General features: G+C 42.4%; 1 protein-coding gene across 1 annotated transcript in view; it reads left to right on the top strand.

Annotated features, from left to right (window-relative positions):
* adck1 (aarF domain containing kinase 1) overlaps positions 1–18,737 on the top strand; it is a 399,982-nt gene that overhangs the window by 215,404 nt on the left and 165,841 nt on the right. Inside the window, exon 5 of the mRNA XM_048600420.1 lies at positions 8,099–8,257. Coding sequence (XP_048456377.1) covers positions 8,099–8,257 — 159 coding nt within the window. The remainder of the gene's footprint in view (positions 1–8,098; positions 8,258–18,737) is intronic.

The raw sequence follows: 18,737 nt of genomic DNA, 5'->3' as shown, positions 1-18,737 counted from the left end.
GATTCAGTGCCTTGACGAGGTGAGGAAATTAGCAGGAAAAATAAATTGAGGTTGTAACAAAAAGAAGATAGTCTTGAAATTAGGATTGCACTCGGTTTAAACTAATAACAACAGAAAATGTGAACCAAAATGTATAAAAAAACAGTGACAGCCATCAGAATATGAATTTGATGGTGGTGGTAATATTTTAAATAAATGATTGCTGCTCTGATTATTCCTCAAGAAAGTGCTGGATGATGGATATCTGTTTGCCTGCATACAGTGACTGTACATTACAGTAATTCATTATACATGGAGTGTTCTCAGATTCTCTCAGATATATGGGAAGGCACAATATAAATGCAAATCTTCCCCTTCTTTTATCTGCTTTGAAGTAGGAATGAAGGTTAAATGCATCTGTATAGACACTGTTAATTCAAACGTTCCAGAGAATACAAAGGTTCTAAGATCAACCAAAAAAGATGCTTGTTCCATGCATCCTTCAATTTGTGGATTTAAGGATATTCTTGAGATTTTGCTTCTTCACTACCTAAATGTCTGGCATCTGGCATACTTACACTGACTTAATATTGGATCAGGCAAGTCAAATAATATAATATTTACTAATGTCCTTTGGGAAGAAAACTGCCATCCTTACCTGGTCTGATCTACATGTGACTCCAGACCCACAGCAATGTGGTTGACTTTTAATGGCAATTGGGGATGGGTGAGAAATGCTGGCCTGGCCAATGATACCTATGTCCTGTGAATAAATTAAATTGTACACAGCCTGTGGAAGGAATGGGGTTTGATGGATTAAATCCCCTCTTCTATGCACGGTTCCTTGTTAGGGTTCCAATCTGCCTGAAATGTGTCTTCTGGAATTTTGATTGCTCTGGACATTCCTGGGAGAACAGTCTGGGAGAAAAACCATGGAGCCAGCTCCTTCTTTCATTTCATGCCTCACAGCAACAAGCTTGATCAATCCCCTGGTACAGTAATTGCAGTGATTGTAGTAAAAACTGAAAAGAACTGCGGATGCTGTAAATCAGGAACAAAAACAGAAGCTGCTGGAAAAGCTCAGCAGGTCTGACAGCATCTGTGAAGAAAAAAATCAGAGTTAAAGTTTGGGGTCCGGTGACCCTTCCACAGATTCTGTTCAGTTCTGCTCCTCAGAACAGTTCTGAGGAAGGGTCACCAGACCCCAAACGTTAACTCTAATTTTTTCTTCACAGATGCTGCCAGACCTGCTGAGCTTTTCCAGCAACTTCTGGCAGTGATTGTAGAGCAGTTTCTGGGGTGCAGAGAATTGTGAGTATTGTCACAGCCATCATTGACTGACTATTGGATAAGGTGATCAGGATCTTGAGGGCTGGTTGTTTTGAAGTGGGAGGTTAAGAGAAAATACTACCTGGAACTTGATCCAATTAAAGTCCTACCTTATGTTCATAGTGTATGTGCTAATCTTTAGCAACTTGATCTAAATTTGTATAAGGTATTATTTATTATCCTGAATATAGCAATCCCCCTTTAAATCGAGCAGTTAATGAGGGACATTATTGCTTCAGGGATTTAAAAGTAATTGTCCTGGTTTGTTTTCTAATACATAAAGACTGCTCCCCAGTTATTGCTAGTTGGTTCCCATTTTCCTAATTTTTTTTTGCAAATGCTGAATTTCTGGCAGAAAAAGGTTCTGTATTGCAAGCTGTGCAAATAAATTCTGTGCCCGCAGGGCCAGACATAATGCAATTTCAAGTGCTTAATAAAATTCATTTTCCCCTCAAAAATGTTAGGAAAAAAAAACACATTGGCAATTGAGAAATGGCCGTCTGTAAAGGATGGCTTTTAAACGTCACTTTCACATTCATTGCCCAGAATTGATAAGATGGTTCATTGACTGAAGCTAAGGGGTACATTTATTTTCTGGCAATGACTTTCAGTTTTCATTTCCTTTTTGTATTGCAATACTATGAATAAAAATGGCTTTGTATTCTCAGTATAAGGGCATCTTTCATATATATTTCCCCAGTTTCATAATTCTAATCAATGTCAAACCAATGGACTATGTGCATGTACTATTTCCTTAACTTAAACTCAGTGCCCCTGAAATTGCATGAAAGAAACATTTAAAGTTTATCTGAAATTTATCTCACTGCTGTCTTTTGTTTTCACATAACATGATCAAAATCTGCATTAGAAAAGCACAGAAATTAATTTTCAGAAAATGTCCATGACTTGTATTTTGGTATATTCTCAATTTTTATCAACTGCTGCATACCAATGCCATAACGAGTTCACACAAAGTGCAGGGAATATTCATATTTGAGAAAAGGCGGTGCATACCTTTGGCTCTTTGTTTTTCTTATGTGTGCAGTGAAGACAAAATCGCACGCTTTGCATATCCCTAGGTACCCTGGCAAGTCTGATGGTTGTTTTCCTTAAAAAAGAGAAGGTTGAATGGATATTTGATAGAGGTACTCAAAATCACGGATAGTCTTGACAGAGTAGATAGGGAGAAACTGTTCCCACTGGTGGAAGTGCTGAGAACCAGTGATTGGCAAAAGACTCATAACAACATGAGGAAAAGCATTTTTTTTTCAGAAACTGACTAGCGTGCAAAAAGTAGCACCTGAGAGTGTGGCGGATGCAGGTTCAATCATGGGTTTTGTAAGGGATAAGGACCTGAGGGCAAAAATGATAGGGTTATGGTGAAAAGGTGGCAGAGTAGAGCAAGCTAAATTGCTCTTGCAGCAAGCTGAGAGGGGTTCAAAGCCTCCCTACCATCAGTTCCTGTGGAGTAGATATAGAAAGCAAGAACAGAGGTAGGCCATTTGGCCTCTTGAGCTTGCTCCACCATTCATTGTGATCATGGCTGATCATCCAACTCAAAGCCTGTTCCTGCTTTCCCCCACTCCCGTGTTCCTTAGCCCCAAGTGCTATATCTAACTCCTTCCTGAAATCATATAGCAGAAAATTCCACAGGCTCACACTCTCTGGGTGAAGAAATTTCTCCTCATCAATTCTAAACTGTTTACCCTTTATCCTTAGATGGTGACCCAGTTCTGGATCCCCTGCCATCAGGAACATCCTTCCTGCATTTTCTCTGTCTAGTCCTGTTAGAATTCTATAAGTTTCTATGAGATCCTGCTCATTATTCTGAACTCTAGTGAGTATAATCCTCACATGTTCAACCTCTCCTCATACATCAGTCTCGTCATCTCAGGAATCAGTCTGGTAAATCTTCACTACACTCCCTCTATAGCAAAAACATTTCTCCTCAGGTAAGGAGACCAAAACTGCATAAAATACTCCAGGTGTGGTCTCACCAAGACACTGTATAATTGCAGCAAGACATTCCTGTATTTGAATCCTTTCAATGTAAACGCCAACACACCATTTGCCTTCCTTACCGCCTGCATACTTCTTTTTAACCTTTAGTGTAGGAGGATATCCTGATCTTGTTGCATATTCCTGTCTCTCAATTATAGCCATTCAGATAATAATCTACCTTCCTGTTTTTGCTCCCAAAGTGGATAACCTCACATTTATCCATGTTATACTGCACCTGCCATGCATTTGCCCACTTACTTAACTTGTCTAAATGGCTGAATCTCTGCATCTTTCTCGCAGCTCACCCTTCCAGCCAGCTTAGTGTCATCTACAGATTTGGAGATATTACAGTTAGTCCCCTCAGCCAAATAATTAACATATTTCATGAATAGCTGGGGTGTGAGTGCTGATTCCTGTGGTACTGTACTAGTGACTGCCTGCCATTTGGAAAAAGACCCATTTATTCTTATTTCTTTTCCGGTCTGCCACCCATTTTTCTATTCATCTCAATACAGTATCCCCAATCCCATGCATTTTCATTTTGCACACTAATCTCTTATGTGGGACTTTGTAGAAAGCCTTCTGGAAGCCCAAATAAACCACATCTACTGGCGCCCCCTCATCAACTCTCCAAGTTACACCCTCAAAGAACAGAAACAAACTTGCTGGAAAAGCTCAGCAGGTCTGGCAGCATCTGTGGAGGAGAAAACAGAGTTAACGTTTCGGGTCCAGTGACCCTTCCATCAGTTCTGAGAAAGGGTCACCAGACCCAAAACGTTAACTCTGTTTTCACCTCCACAGATGCTGCCAGACTTGCTGAGCTTTTCCAGCAACTTTGTTTTTGTTCCTGACTTACAGCATCTGCAGTTCTTTTGGTTTTTACATCCTCAAAGACTTGCAGTAGATTTGTCAAACATGATTTCCCTTTCTAAATCCATGCTGACTCTATCTGCACTTGCCACTGTTTTCCAAATATTCAGCTAATAATTATATTATAATAAACTCTAGCATATTCCCTACTGCCATCATCAGGCTGACTGGTCTGAAATTTCAACTTTTCTCTCTGCCTCCCTTCTTAAATAGAGGGGTTACATTAGCTACCTTTCAATCAGTAGGAATCATTCTAGGGTCGATATAAACTTAAAGATGACGACCAATACATCCAATATTTCTCGGGCCACCACCTTAAGCACTCTGGGATATAGATTATTGTGGCCTGGGGACTTATTGGCCTTCAATGCCATCAATTTCTCCAACACTATTTTCCTACTGATGTTGATGTCCTTCAGTTCCTCCCTCTCACTAACTCCTGTGTCTGCGATGTTTCTGGTGCATTATTTGTGTCCTTCTTTGGGAACACAGAACAGTGTGTCAGTAATAGTCACAATGGATATTGAGTGTTGGGCATCAATCAAGTCAACACCAATCAATGGTGTTGAGCTGCTAAAGTGTTTTTGCAGCTGAGCCCATTCAGGTGAGCAATGCATTTTCCATCATACTCCTGACCAGATTTCAAGGGATCAGGTGTTGGGATACTTAGAATGCCTAGTCTCTGCACTAATTTTGTAACAATGGTGTTGGTATGCCTGGTCCAGTTCAATTTCAGGTTGCTGGTGACCACAAGATGTTCATGGTGAGGAACTCAATGTTGAAGATAAAGGGGAGATGGCTGTGTTTTCTTTCTTTTGAGATAGTCATAATTGGTCAATTATTTCCCAGTCACCTTAGTTGCGAGGTCAATGACCAGGAGACATGGCTTTAAAGTAGTTGGCAGGAGGATCAGAAGAAAGTCCATGAGAGAATTATTAACTCAGAGGGTGTAGTCATTCTGGAACTCATTGTCTATAAAGGTGTTATTGAGGCAAAAATCTTCATCTTATTTAGAAAACTAGAACTTCGGTTTGAGGTGCCATAACCTGTGAACAATATCTGGAAAGTGAGATCAGGCTGGAGAGCATTTATTAGTCTGTACAGACATAAAGGGTCAAATGGCTTCCCTTTCTGTTGTAAGTCCTTCTTTGATTCTGGTGTATGGTATGGATGTCACCTGCCAGTTATTAATGCAAATCCAGATGACATACAGCTCTAGGCCAAGCTGAGTTGAATAGCTGCATTGTTAGAAGAACTGTCAAAGAACCTAAACAGTTAAGGCCCATTTCTTCTTACTTTATGATACGGCTAAGGTGTTGATGAATGAGTTGAAAGTCGTTTGAGGACACGTATCTGAGGAACTGTTACTGTGATGGCCTGAAGCTGGTCTCTTCTGTTGCGTTAAGCAGTACTCCAGGCACTGGTTGCTTTTCCTTCTGATCTCATTGTTCTTTTTTTCCACACATTTCTTTGTAACACACACAACTGAAAGCTGCCATTTAATGCAAATATTCCCATTTCTCCTCTAGTGTCCTTCCCTGACTGGGCTATTCCAGTTTTGAAGCAAAAACAGAAAGTGCTGGAGAAACTCTGCAGGTCTGGTGGCAAGTGCAGAGAGAAAGAAAACAAACTTTATGTTTTGAGTCTAGTGACCCTTTGTCAGAACTTCAGGGTCATCATCCTTTTTCTATAATGTAACTCAGACATCAGTAGTTACCCGCTAACAAGACTCTGAAAATGGAGGAAGTGTACTAGAACGCTGTAATCCATATTCGGTACATTAGAATTTATTGAAACTCCTGAGAGCCTGACAGTAGTTAATCTTAGATAAGTCAGAGACAAAGATGCTGCAGACTCTGAGCAGAGTCTAGTGGAGCAGCCTGAAGAGTACAGGCAGAATGCAGGTTCCCAAGGGAGACAGAGTCCATGAAAACAAAGCAACATGTTTTGAATCCATGGAAACAGCACAATCCATGGAAGCAGCTTCTCATGAGGCCCCATTGATTACTGATTATTCCATTGTGGCTGATACACTTATTGCCTATCAAAATAACAGATGCCACCTATTGTCCAGGCTAGGCATCAGATATTGGTGTTATGCTGTAACAGATCAAGTTCTGCAAAATGCACAGAAAGAGTAAAGCTGCCTTTTTTCACTCCCTCAGTCAATATGTTTTAACTTTCACCGCTGCACCAGTGTGATAGTTCCATTTGTATTATTGGATATTTAGACCAGATGTGCTATACAAACCATCTGCCCCCATCTGGTGTTGTGCCTGCTGCATGTGCTGTACTCGTGCCTTATGTAGGTCATTCCACCATAAATGTTGCTGCAGAAGTAAAAGCACAATCGGGAAACCCTGTAGGACATCACCTGGAAAAGCATTAGCCCATCATTCGTGTGAAAGAAACACAGATATTGCCTCCGACTTCTGCCAAAATCATGTGCTATTAACACAGTTGGTAGCATTAGGCAGTGCTGGCAAGACTGTGCTGGTGGAGTGTGATGAGGATGAAAGCAATTCTTGGCGCTTTTCATTTCCTTGGTGACTTGCTGTAGCTTTAGTTTTTTCCTTCAAGCATGATATTCTTTGAGGCAGTTTTAATTCTGTAGAATGTTGAGATTGTGATTATCATTCCATGTTTTTCTCTTCCTCCTTTCCCCACCATCATGAACCCTTCCTCCACCATCATGAACCCTGAGGACCCTTTCTGTGATTTGATTCCACGATCAGTATATGAAAGAATCACAGGAGGGCTATGGGGCAGAAGGAGGTGTTCCCCTCATTATGTCTGCAACGGCTCTTCAAATCAACATTGTGACTGACTGTAAATCTCCTGCTTTTTCTCCACACCCTTGTACATTATTTCTATCCAAATAATCAACCAGAACCCTCTTGAATGTCTTAATTTAAGCAGCCTCCTCCACATTTTCAGACAGTGCATTCCTGACCCTAACTTTTCACTGTGATAAAGCTTTTTCTCGAATCAGATTTGCTCCTTTTCCGAACCTCTTTAAATCTGATCCCTCTGGTTCTTGATTCTTTTGCAAATAGGGACAGTTTCTCCCTATCTACTCTGTCAAGCCTGCTCATGACTTTTCAAATTTCTCCCCCTGGCCTCTTTCTCCCCAAGGAGAGCAGTCCCTGTTTCTTTAATCTATCCTCATTTATGAAATTTCTCATCCCTGCAACCATTCCTGGAATCACGTCTGCCCTCTGTTTATGCATTCACTGTAAATTGGCACCCAGAACTGTGTAGACTGTAGGCTAATTTCTCCAAGTGACAGGTTCCTCATGAAGTGACTGCAGACTTAACATCAGTGTGTTTTACACAAATGCAGATTGACTTTTGGGATGAACTTCAAGAATGGCTGATATCCTGCGAGAGAAGATTTTAAGTGGATAAGACTGGTCTGTCAGGAAGGGGTCAAATTTGTGGCTAGTGCATATGAGATTTTATGCACAACAGCAATAGCCATGTCATCTCTTGTCACCAGGAAGGGCAGAACACTAAGATTATGAGAGCACTATCACTTCCAGTTTTGCACACAACAACTAGATTTATCTAGTGCTTTCATTGTTTCTGATTTTTTTTTCATAGGAGCATTAAAAAACAAAATTTGACCCTGAGCCATGTAAGGAGGCAATAGGATAGGTGACCAAACATTTGGTCAAAGCTATACTTTAAGGAATAACCTAAAGTAGTGAAGAGAAAGTTATGGAAGTTGGTTGTATAATATTTCCCAGAGAGAGAAGGTTTGACGGGGCTTTCTATGACAGTAGATACATGGCATTGGTCTGTCAGAAAAGGAGAATTTTGTCAGGACATTTTCCCATTTCTGAAAAAATTCTCAAAATTAGAGGCCAGAATTCTTAGAAGAATGAACAAACAACAAAGACTGCTTGTATTTTCACAGATTCCTCAGCTGTTTGTCAGGTTTGAAGAAACCCCACTTGGTGCAGCATCATGGGCCCAAGTCCACAAGGCAGTGTTACATGATGGAAGGACAGTGGCAGTCAAAGTCCAGCATCCGAAAGTGCGCAGTCAATGTGCCAACGATGTCATTTTGATGGAGGTAAATGGAACATTTTATTAAAACTATTAGCAGCAAAGACAATGACATTTCGAGTAAACACGGTGTAGAGCTGGATGAACACAGCAGGCCAAGCAGCATCAGAGGAGCAGGAAAGCTGATGTTTCGGGTCGAGACCCTTCTTCAGAAATGGGGGAGGGGAAGGGGATTCTGAAATAAATAGCGAGAGAGGGGGAGGCGGATAGAAGATGGATAAAGGAGAAGATAGGTGGAGAGTGGATAGACAGGTCAAAGAGGCGGGGATGGAGCCAGTAAAGGTGAATGTAGGTGGGGATTTGGGGCGGGGATAGGTCGGTCCAGGGAGGACAGACATGTCAAGGAGGTGGGATGAGGTTAGTGGGTAGGAGATGGGGGTGGGGCTTGAGGTGGGAGGAGGGGATAGGTGGGAGGAAGAACAGGTTAGGGAGGCGGGGACGAGCCTTATCTGCTTTCCGGAGGGACCACTCTCTCCGTGACTCCCTTGTCCGCTCCACACTCCCCTCCAGCCCCACCACCCCTGGCTCTTTTCCCTGCAACCGAAGCAAGTACTACACCTGTCCCTACACCTCCCCCCTCATCCCCATCCCAGGCCCTAAGAAGACCTTCCACATCAAACAGATGTTCACCTGCACGTCTGCTAATGTGGTATACTGTATCCGCTGTTCCCGTTGTGGCCTCCTCTACATCGGGGAAACCAAGCGGAGGCTTGGGGACCGCTTTGCGGAACACCTACGCTCAGTTCGCAACAAACAACTGCACCTCCCAGTCGCGAACCATTTCAACTCCCCTTCCCACTCCTTGGACGACATGTCCATCCTGGGCCTCCTGCATTGCCACAATGACGCCACCCGAAAGCTGCAGGAACAGCATCTCATATTTCGCTTGGGAACCCTGCAGCCCAAGGGTATCAATGTGGACTTCACAAGCTTCAAAATCTCCCCTCCCCCGACCGCATCCCAAAACCAGCCCAGCTAGTCCCCGCCTTCCTGACCATTCCTCCCACCTCAAGCCCCACCCCCATCTCCCACCGACTAACCTCATCCCGCCTCTTGACCTGTCCGTCCTCCCTGGACCGACCTATCCCCGCCCTAACTCCCCACCTACATTCACCTTTACTGGCTCCAACCCCGCCTCTGACCTGTCTATCCACTCTCCACCTATCTTCTCCTTTATCCATCTTCTATTCGCCTCCCTCTCTCACCCTATTTAACCAGCAAATGATGGTGAAGAAACTGACTAAGAATGGGCAAGGAGACTTTGAATGTATGCCAGTGAGGAATGTAGCACCAATGAAAATGTTTCATGGTTGTTAGAGGTCAGTCATCTCAGCTCGAGAACATGTCTGCAGGGATTCCTCAAGGTAATATCCTAGGCCCAACCAACTTCAGCTGCTTCATCAATGAATATAGCTGGCATGGATTTAATGAGTGAGTGGACTTAATGAAGTTCAAGCGAAAAACACATATTTCTGCATCAATAATTAAATTGCTTTTATGCTTCAATGTTTCTTTGAACTGTTGTTATAACTGTCTCTCTTGTGAGTTATATTAAGGATAGAATTTTGCTTTCAGTTAAAAATGAATTTTTCATTTTTAATCCTGCCTACAAACAATGTAATTTTTAAGATAGGGAACAGGGCACTTAGCGAGGATTCACCTGGAGGCTTTTGTGTATCTTGAGCTCACTGCCTAAAGGGGTGGTAGAAGCAGTAATCCTGGAGACATTTAAAAACCCTTTAGATGAACACTTGGATCATCATAGTAAACAAGGCTACAGGCTAAGTGCTGGAAAATAGGATTCAAGTAGATCGATGTTTGATGACCATTGCAGACACGATGGGTTGATGGGGAATCTTTCAGTGTAGCAAAAATTCTATGATTCGTTAGAATCCCTATAGTGTGGAAACAGCCTATTCGGCCCATCGAGTCCACACTGCCCCTCCGAAGAGCAGCCCACTCAGACCCACCACCCGTACCCTATCCCCGTAACCCTTCATTTCTAATGGCTAATCCACCTAGCCTGTACATCCCTGGACACTATGGGGCAATTTAGCATGGCCAATCCACCTAACCTGCACGTCTTTAGACTGTGGGAGGAGCACCCGGAGGAAACCCATGCAACCATGGGGAGAATGTGCACTCTCTACACAGACAGTGGCCAGAGGCTGCAAATCAAATCCAGGTCCCTGGTGCTGTGAGGCAGCAGTGCTAACCACTGTCGGCTTGCTTGAAACTTTGACCCAGCTGGGAGGATTTAGAAGCTTAAAAAGCCCTTGACGTCGCTGTGCGGATAATTGCGGAAGGTGGAGCTATGTGCTGAACAAAAACTGGTTGGTCTTTGTCTTACAAACATAAGTAAGTGAGAAGAAAGCTGTGACCTGGAGGCTACAGACATTCAGCCTGGTTAAACATAGCAAAGAGCTCAGTTTAATATGTTTAGAGAGAGAAAAAGTGAGATTGAGAGAATTGGTTAGAGCTAAGTAGCGCTGTAAAGTGAGAAGAAGTCTAACTATGGTTTGGATGTCAAGGAGGTGTCTACATGTATTTGGTGGTTGCACAATTTATCTGCTTGGACCAGGGTGTCATATTGGTGCAGATATACTGCAAACCTAAGCTTTGACTTCTGCAGCTAAACTCAGAATGTAAAGGAACTGCCTCCCAGAGGAGAGTGAAAGCTACAGTAAAAAAAAATCAGCTAGGTTAAGTCTGTTGAATTCAGTTTCAGATAGGGACCTATTATTTATCATTATTATTTTTCTTCTTTAGTGTGCCTATCTAGTCATTATTACTTTTCTTTGTTTCATTTAAGTTTTCACCATAAAGATCATTTTGGTGTTTCAATTTATTCCTGCTAGTTATTTTCTTACCCTTGGTTCCTTCACATGTTTTTAATATTTAATTTAAAAAAAGAATTAATTCTTCCACACACACTTTAAAAGATTCTGGTTTATCAAGCCAGATCTAAACAAATATCCAGCTTCTACAGTATTCTCATAACTGAGATCACTACAGGATATGAAAATGTGGAGGAAATGAGGAAGAAGAAACTTGACCCATGGGAATTATGAAGTGATTGTGATCTGAGGACAGCGAGGAAGATAAAACACATTGTAAAAATCAGATTTAGTCAGCAAGTGAGCAAAATCCTCTTAAGTGCACACTGCTGGTTGAAGTGATGAGTTAGAAAATGGAGGTTTATCATGACAACATTGGGAAGCATGAAGTGAATAAATCCCACTCGGCACATTAAGCTTCTCCTCATCATAGATCATTGCAATTTGCCTTGTATGCTTCACATAACATATTTTTTATCCTAAGAGTGTTTGGATAATAGGGAAGTGAAGGTGATTGCTTTTTTTCTTTATGCTTTCCGTACGTTCAACTCTGTTCAGTATGGTTCAGCCATAGCCAACACTGGTTAAAAGAGGATTATGGCAGGAGTTTAGTCATCAGAAAAAAGCAGCTGTAATGTTGCGCAGAGCAAAATATTCCAGATACTGGAAATACTCCATAGAGACATCTGGAAGAGAGAAACAGAGTTCTGGTTTCAGGTTGGTGACCTTTCATTAGGTTTTCTGAGGATGACAGGCATGAAATGTTAACTCTGTTGCTGACTCCAGAGATGCTGCCAGACGTGATGATGAGTTTGAGATAGTAGGAACTGCAGATGCTGGAGAATCCGAGACAACAAGGTGCAGGGCTGGATGAACACAGCAGGCCAAGCAGCATCATAGGAGCAGAAAGGGCTAACGTTTCGGGCCTAGACCCTTCATCAGAAAAGGGGGAGGGGAAGGGGGTCCTGAAATAAATAGGGAGAGAGTGGGAGGCGGATAGAAGATGGATAGAGGAGAGGATAGGTGGAGAGGAAACAAACAGGTCGAAGAGGCGGGGATGGAGCCAGTAAAGGTGAGTGTAGGTGGGGAGTTAGGGAGAGGATAGGTCAGTCCAGGGAGGACGGACAGGTCAAGGGGACGGGATGAGGTTAGTAGGTAGGAGATGGGGGTGTGGCTTGAGGTGGGAGGAGGGGATAGGTGGGAGGAAGAACAGGTTAGGGAGGCGGGGACGAGCTGGGCTGGTTTTGGGATGTGGTAGGGGGAGGGGAGATTTTGAAGCTTGTGAAGTCCACATTGATACCATTGGGCTGCCTCCCTAACCTGTTCTTCCTCCCACCTATCCCCTCCTCTCACCTCAAGCCGCACCCCCATCTCCTACCTACTAACTGCATCCCGCCCCCGTCTCCCTAACTCCCCACCTACACTCACCTTTACTGGCTCCATCCCCGCCTCTTCGACCTGTTTGTTTCCTCTCCACCTATCCTCTCCTCTATCCATCGTCTATCCGCCTCCCACTCTCTCCCTATTTATTTCAGAACCCCCTTCCCCTCCCCCTTTTCTGATGAAGGGTCTAGGCCCAAAACGTCAGCCTTCCTGCTCCTATGATGCTGCTTGGCCTGCTGTGTTCATCCAGCCCTGCACCTTGTTGTGATGAGGAGTTCCACAGTTTCATGTCCTTCTTTCCAATGCTTAGGAATTGTTTAAGAATGTCGAAAGCAAAGAAATTATATTAGACCTGAACGTGATTCCTGTGTGTTGCTAATTTCTGTGGGTTGTTTGTCTTCCGGTGTAGATAATTGCCTGAGAACATTGAGTATGATTAGATCATAAAAGCCTAACAGCAACAATTGGAAAGCCAAATTGAATTCACAGTTATTGAACTGTGTCCTTGGACAGCAACAGTCAAGATAATTGGGATTTAATACTGGCTACTCTGATTTAATTAATATATTGTTAGTAGCATAATTACTTACCTTTGATCTCTGTTAAATAAAGAGTTGTATTTTGTTACACAAGTGGTTTGCTACATCATATTTATTCAAAATCTTGTAGAATATGCTTACTACTATCATCCTTGATTAAATCGACCCTTTGCATCTTACTGCAGGTGATAGAATTACTAAGGGAAATACCACATTTTGAATATGTTGGGAATTTGGATGGAATTTCTTTATTAATTTGGTATGGCTACACTTGTTACTCAACCAGTACTCCAAGGTACCTCAATTCCGGAGTGCCTTCATCCTTGCGGGGAGTGGCTTCAACTGTCCAGGCCCTGTGCTTCAAAATTACTTTTCTAGACCTCTCCAACTCTCTAGTACTTAAAAGCCATTGGTCCTTTCCAGAAGGAAGTATGCTACCCATAAGCAATCTGGCTCATGTGACTCCTGTTGCAAGTCAATATGTTTGACTCCTAACTGTTCTTTGAAGTGTCCCGGCAACCCATTTGGTTTCATTACAATTTTCTCAATGCACCTAAGGCAGACAATAAATACCAGACTTCCTAATGACACACATGTTAAATTACTTCTTGAAGTGTGTGGGAGATGTTCATTATGTCAGAATAGCACTGGGGGAAGCCAGTCACTTCACTTGCCTTATTGTTAACAGAAGGTTAAACAAAGAATCGAACTCTGTTCTTTGATGAACAGTTGGTTCAGTTCAGATAGAGTCCTTTATGTTCTGGAAGGCAATGGGAAAGGATCAGGGGAGTAAGACTTATTGGTTAGCACTGCAAAAGAGCCAGATAGGCATGATGGGCTGAATGAGCTCTTTCTGTGCCAGATGATTTCATAAAATAAATGGGATCATGAATAAAAAGAGTACATAATAGGTTCCATCTAGTCAACGAAAGCTTTCATTTGAACAATCAGTCTAGAAATGAGAAGCTAAGGGTTAGATTTTGACAGGGTGGTGAACCCAGAGCACTCACTGCCTTGGCCAAATGGAGGACCCTAGCTGGATTTTACACCTGTCTTGCAGCTAATGGATTGTCTGTGGAGCTCCCATCGATTAATGAAAATGATAGGATCCCCCCCTCTGTATGCACGACTGGACAGCCCTCAGCTCCAGCAATGCTGCTGGGAGTTGTGGTGGCTGCTGGGAGTGCAATCAGCTGATAGAAGCAGAAAGGTTAGTGGGATCGGGCTCAGGCAGTTTCCAGCCACAAGAGCAGATAGACACAAGGGAAAGGCTCTTAAGTGTCACAATTCCCCTACTTATGGGAGAATAGCCCTCCACATTCTCCATCATGGGCAGAATGTCTAGAGGCAGGAAGGTGAGATGCAGTCCACCCTACCCTCCATCCTAATTTTCAGCCAATGCCTCTGACCCCACCATCGCCCCACTTCCTATTCTGCTCCTTCTAGAACTCACAAAGTCCAACACTAATTGTTCAGTCTAATAAATAATTATCCATATGAGGTTATCAGTTCATCAGTTAGCCAATTTGTTGCATACAGCTTTTCTCTATAAAAATATCAGAATACAAGATATTAACTTCCAAACCATATGTGTGTAGCTTTAAAAACCTCCCATAGATTTACCTAATTACCTAACGTGCATCATTAGCACTTGATATTTGATTAGCTGAAGGCTGTTAGCCTGGCTCAGTAATAACACTTGCATTTCTGAATCAAATGGTTTGCATCCCAATCAGGACTCCAATACATAATTTGAGTTGACATTTCCCTTGGCTCTGTTGTCTTGAGTACCATCTTTCAATGAGCCATTAAGTTTAGTTTAGATGGACTCAAAATACATCTCAGCACTTTTTTTTGGCAAAAAAACCGATGTTTTCCCAGTACCTCAACCAACACTCAAAACAGACAAGCTGGTCATTAGTTCTATTGCTGTCTTTGGGCCTTGTGTATGCTGTAAATTGTCTTCACTACTTGCCAACAAAACAGCAATGTGATTGATTGGCCCTGCATTATGGATATTGGATCTTTAGATACATTTATTTATATAAATGTGAGTCTTTCTATTGTTCTGTTTAAATTATTCAGCAGATACATTTATACAATTCAGATCTTATATCTCCACAATTTTGAATCTGACAAGAATAATATTCATTTATTATCTGCCTTTAAGGTATCAAACTGTTCCCCTATCTGTGTTTCTGGAAAAGCTGCCTTCCATCCCACATAACTAGAAAAAAATTTCTTTATAGTCTCAGACATAACCCTTTCCTGGTTTTGATTTATCTTCGTTTGTCTGCCAATTAACAATGAATATCCTATTTGTCCTCCTCCAGTGTCATAAGCTCATTGACTAATAATAGGTCTCTAACAATAGGAGATCAATCAGTAGATAGAATGCTATTTGTTGAACATTGCTGTAAAATGAAATAACGTTGTTATGTGACAATGTCATTGCCACTTGAGCAGAGTCATCTTCCTCTCTGATCATACTGATCCGCTGTCTGAGATTACCAGTGCATTTCTGTGAAGATTTCAACATGTACTAAAAAAAACTGCTAAAAGCACTTCATGAGATGCCATTTTTTTTAAAAAAAGGCTGTTGAGCCAAAGATGTATATACTTCGAGGGGTGACTGAAACGTTGGTCAGAGATTTGCAGCGTCTGAAAGAAGGATAGGGCAATGGAGAGGCAGAGTGGCGACTATATGAATTAGGAGCAGAAATAGGCTACTCGGTCCTTTGACTTAACTTGCTAATGTTGATGGTTGGAGAATTCAGTAACGATAATGCCATTGAATGTCAGTAGGAGATAATTAAATTCTCTTTTATTGGTGATGGTCATTGCCTAGCACTTTTTTGGGATTTTTTTTGTTGTGTTGTGTGAATATTACTTGGCACTGTTCAGGTCATGCCTGAATGTTGTCCAGGTCTTGCTGCAAGCAGGCACAAACTGCTGCATCGCCTGAAAAATTGAGAATGGGACTGGACATTGTGCAATCATCAGTGAACGTCCCCATCTTTGACCTTGCATTGGAGAGAAGCTCATTTCTGAAACAGCTTAAACTGGTTGTGCCTTGGACTGTATTCGGAGGAGCGCCTTAAGGGATGCTCAAAGCATGTGATGACTAGCTTCCAGCAGCCACAACATCCTCCTTTGTGCCAGGAGTGATTCCAACTCATGGCTTCTGATTCCTATTGACATAACTTCTGCTCCAGTTCCTTGATACTCCTTAATTCAGCTCTTTCCATCAAGTTTTGACCAATTAATGAGATCAAGAGGGTCAGGGTGGGATTCTCTTTGAAGGGTTGGTGTGGACTTGATGGGCCAAGTGGCCTGCTTCCACACCATGGGGGTTTTATGGTTCTATGAAGAGACCTTGGCAGAACCCAAACTAAGCATCAGTAAGCAAGTTATTGCTTAGTGCTGCTGGTTAACACTATTGATAAAATCTTCCATCACTTTGCTGATGATTGAGAAGAGAGTGACCTGGCCATGATTGGCCAGATGAGCTTTATTGCCATGACATACCCATACAATTTCCACATTGGTAAGTCACTGCTAGTGTTAAAGCTGTACTGGCACAGCTTGCCTGAGGCATGGCTACATCTGGAGTACAAGTTCTACAGCAGGGCTGTTGTCAGCGACCATCGCCTTTTCATTCTCCAGTGCATTCAGCCAATTCTTCATATCAGGCAGAGTAAATTGAATTGTCAGGCAAGTGTTCAATGAACCAGTGCATGTACAAGAAGACACAAGTTTGTTGTCATCAACTGAGGAACTTCTGGTCTTTTTAGGTGGATGTAAAAATCCCATTTACCTATTTTGTAAAAGAGCAGGAAAGTCAACACCAGTATTTTTACCAATAATTATCCCTTACCAACATTGTAAGCAGATTGTCGCAATTATCATATTATAACTGTCTGTGGGAGCTTGCTATATGCAAATTGGCTGCCAACCTTCCTCTAACTAACTATACTTGAAAAGTAGTTCCTTAGGTATAAATCGCTTTGAGACATCCAGGGGCTGTCAATTAAATTAAACCTATTACATATTGTGCTAAGGTTCGTGAGTGCAGTTTCTGCAGTACAGTTTGTGCAGTGTGAACAGCACTGGGCAGCAATTAGCACATCTCAAGCTTATCAGCAGAAATTGGCTAATGGGAGGAGCCTGTCCTTTCATGAGTTTTAAAAATGCAGTCAGTACAGAAAAACAAAAGACCTTTGAAACTCTGCAGTGAATTGGGAGGACTTGATTAATGGTACCCAGGTGGTTATCTAGGGCGCATTTTATTTGTCCACTCTGACAAGATTCGTATATGCTGTGCATCATTCATTAACTCACTGTAATTGGGAGCAGGAAGGTGACACGTCGCTGGGCCCACTGCCAATACTCTGCTCCTGAGCTACTTCCTAAATGATGGGCATGGGCTACACCTTTGATTTCCAGTGGTCGAGATACCCAAGCTCTGCTCTGCTGTCTGCAAAGTGTTGAACCTAAATGGAGGGACCAGTGAAGCTCAGATTGCAGTTCTTGGAGCTGATTAAGGGGAGATTTAGTTGTGATGTTTAAAATTATGAGGTGTTTTAACAGAGCAAACAGGGAAGAGCTGTTATAGTGGCAGGAGGGTTGTTCCAGAGGACCCAGAATAAGGTCATTAGCTAAAAGGTAAGACTCAGAGGTGGAATGAGGGGATTTTGTTTTTAATGCAATGAGTTGTGGTCTGGACTGCCTGAGAGCGTGGTGGTATCAGGTTCAATTATGAGAGGAATTTGAAATGTTTGCAAAGAAAACAAAATGTGCAGGGTACATCTTTGGTTTAGCACAAACGTCAGTTTTCATCTTTTCCTTCTTTACACTTTCTTTGTCCTTCCTTCCTCCCCTTCTCCCCCGAAGAATCCAGCTCTTCTTTCTTACATTAATCATTGAGATAAGTGTTATGACATACCTCTGGAGCAGCTGGGATTGAACCTGGGCCTTCTGGCCCAGAGGGATGGACAATGCTGCTGCACCACAAGGGCCTAAGAACCCTGAACTTAAATAAAATGTCTGAGGAGCATCACCTCAATCAACTCTGGAACAATGCTGGTTTACTCTTTTCTATTCATACGTGGGATGGGCATTGCTGGCGAGGCCAGCATTCGTTTCCCATCCTAGCTGACCTTAAGAAGGTGGTGGTGAACTGCCTTCTTGACACACAGTTGCTGTTAGAAAGGGAGTTCCAGGATTTTTACCCAGTAATACTGAAGGAATGGCCATATATTTGCAAGTCAAGATGGTGTGGCTTGAAGGGGAACTTGTAAGTGGTGGTGTTTCTATGTATCTACTGCCTGTGTCCTTCTAGATGGTAGCGGTCATGTACTTGGAAAGTGTTGTCTTAGGAGCATTGTGAATTTCTGCAGTATGTTATTAGATGGTACATAACACTGCTATTGAGTGTTGGTGGTGGGAGGATTGAATGTTAGTGTTGTAGTCCCAATCAAATGTGCTACTTTGTTCTGGATGGTGTGAAATGTTTTGTTGGAGCTGCAGCCATCTAGGCAAGTGGGGAATATTCCATCACACTCCAGATAACCGCGAGGATGTTGATAGAGGGGGATGCGGTGCTGGTGGTATCAATGACTATCAAGGAGCAATGATTAGTTTCTTTCAAGTTGGAAATGGTGATTGCCTGGCATTTGTGCATCAATGTTACTTACAAATTGTTAGCTCAAGCCTGGATATTGACCAA

Source organism: Rhincodon typus, chromosome 8 (genome assembly GCF_021869965.1).
Source record: "Rhincodon typus isolate 14 chromosome 8, sRhiTyp1.1, whole genome shotgun sequence".
Lineage (NCBI taxonomy): Eukaryota > Metazoa > Chordata > Chondrichthyes > Orectolobiformes > Rhincodontidae > Rhincodon > Rhincodon typus.
Note: the sequence above shows the minus strand (reverse complement) of the source record. Positions and strands in the feature narration are given on the sequence as shown.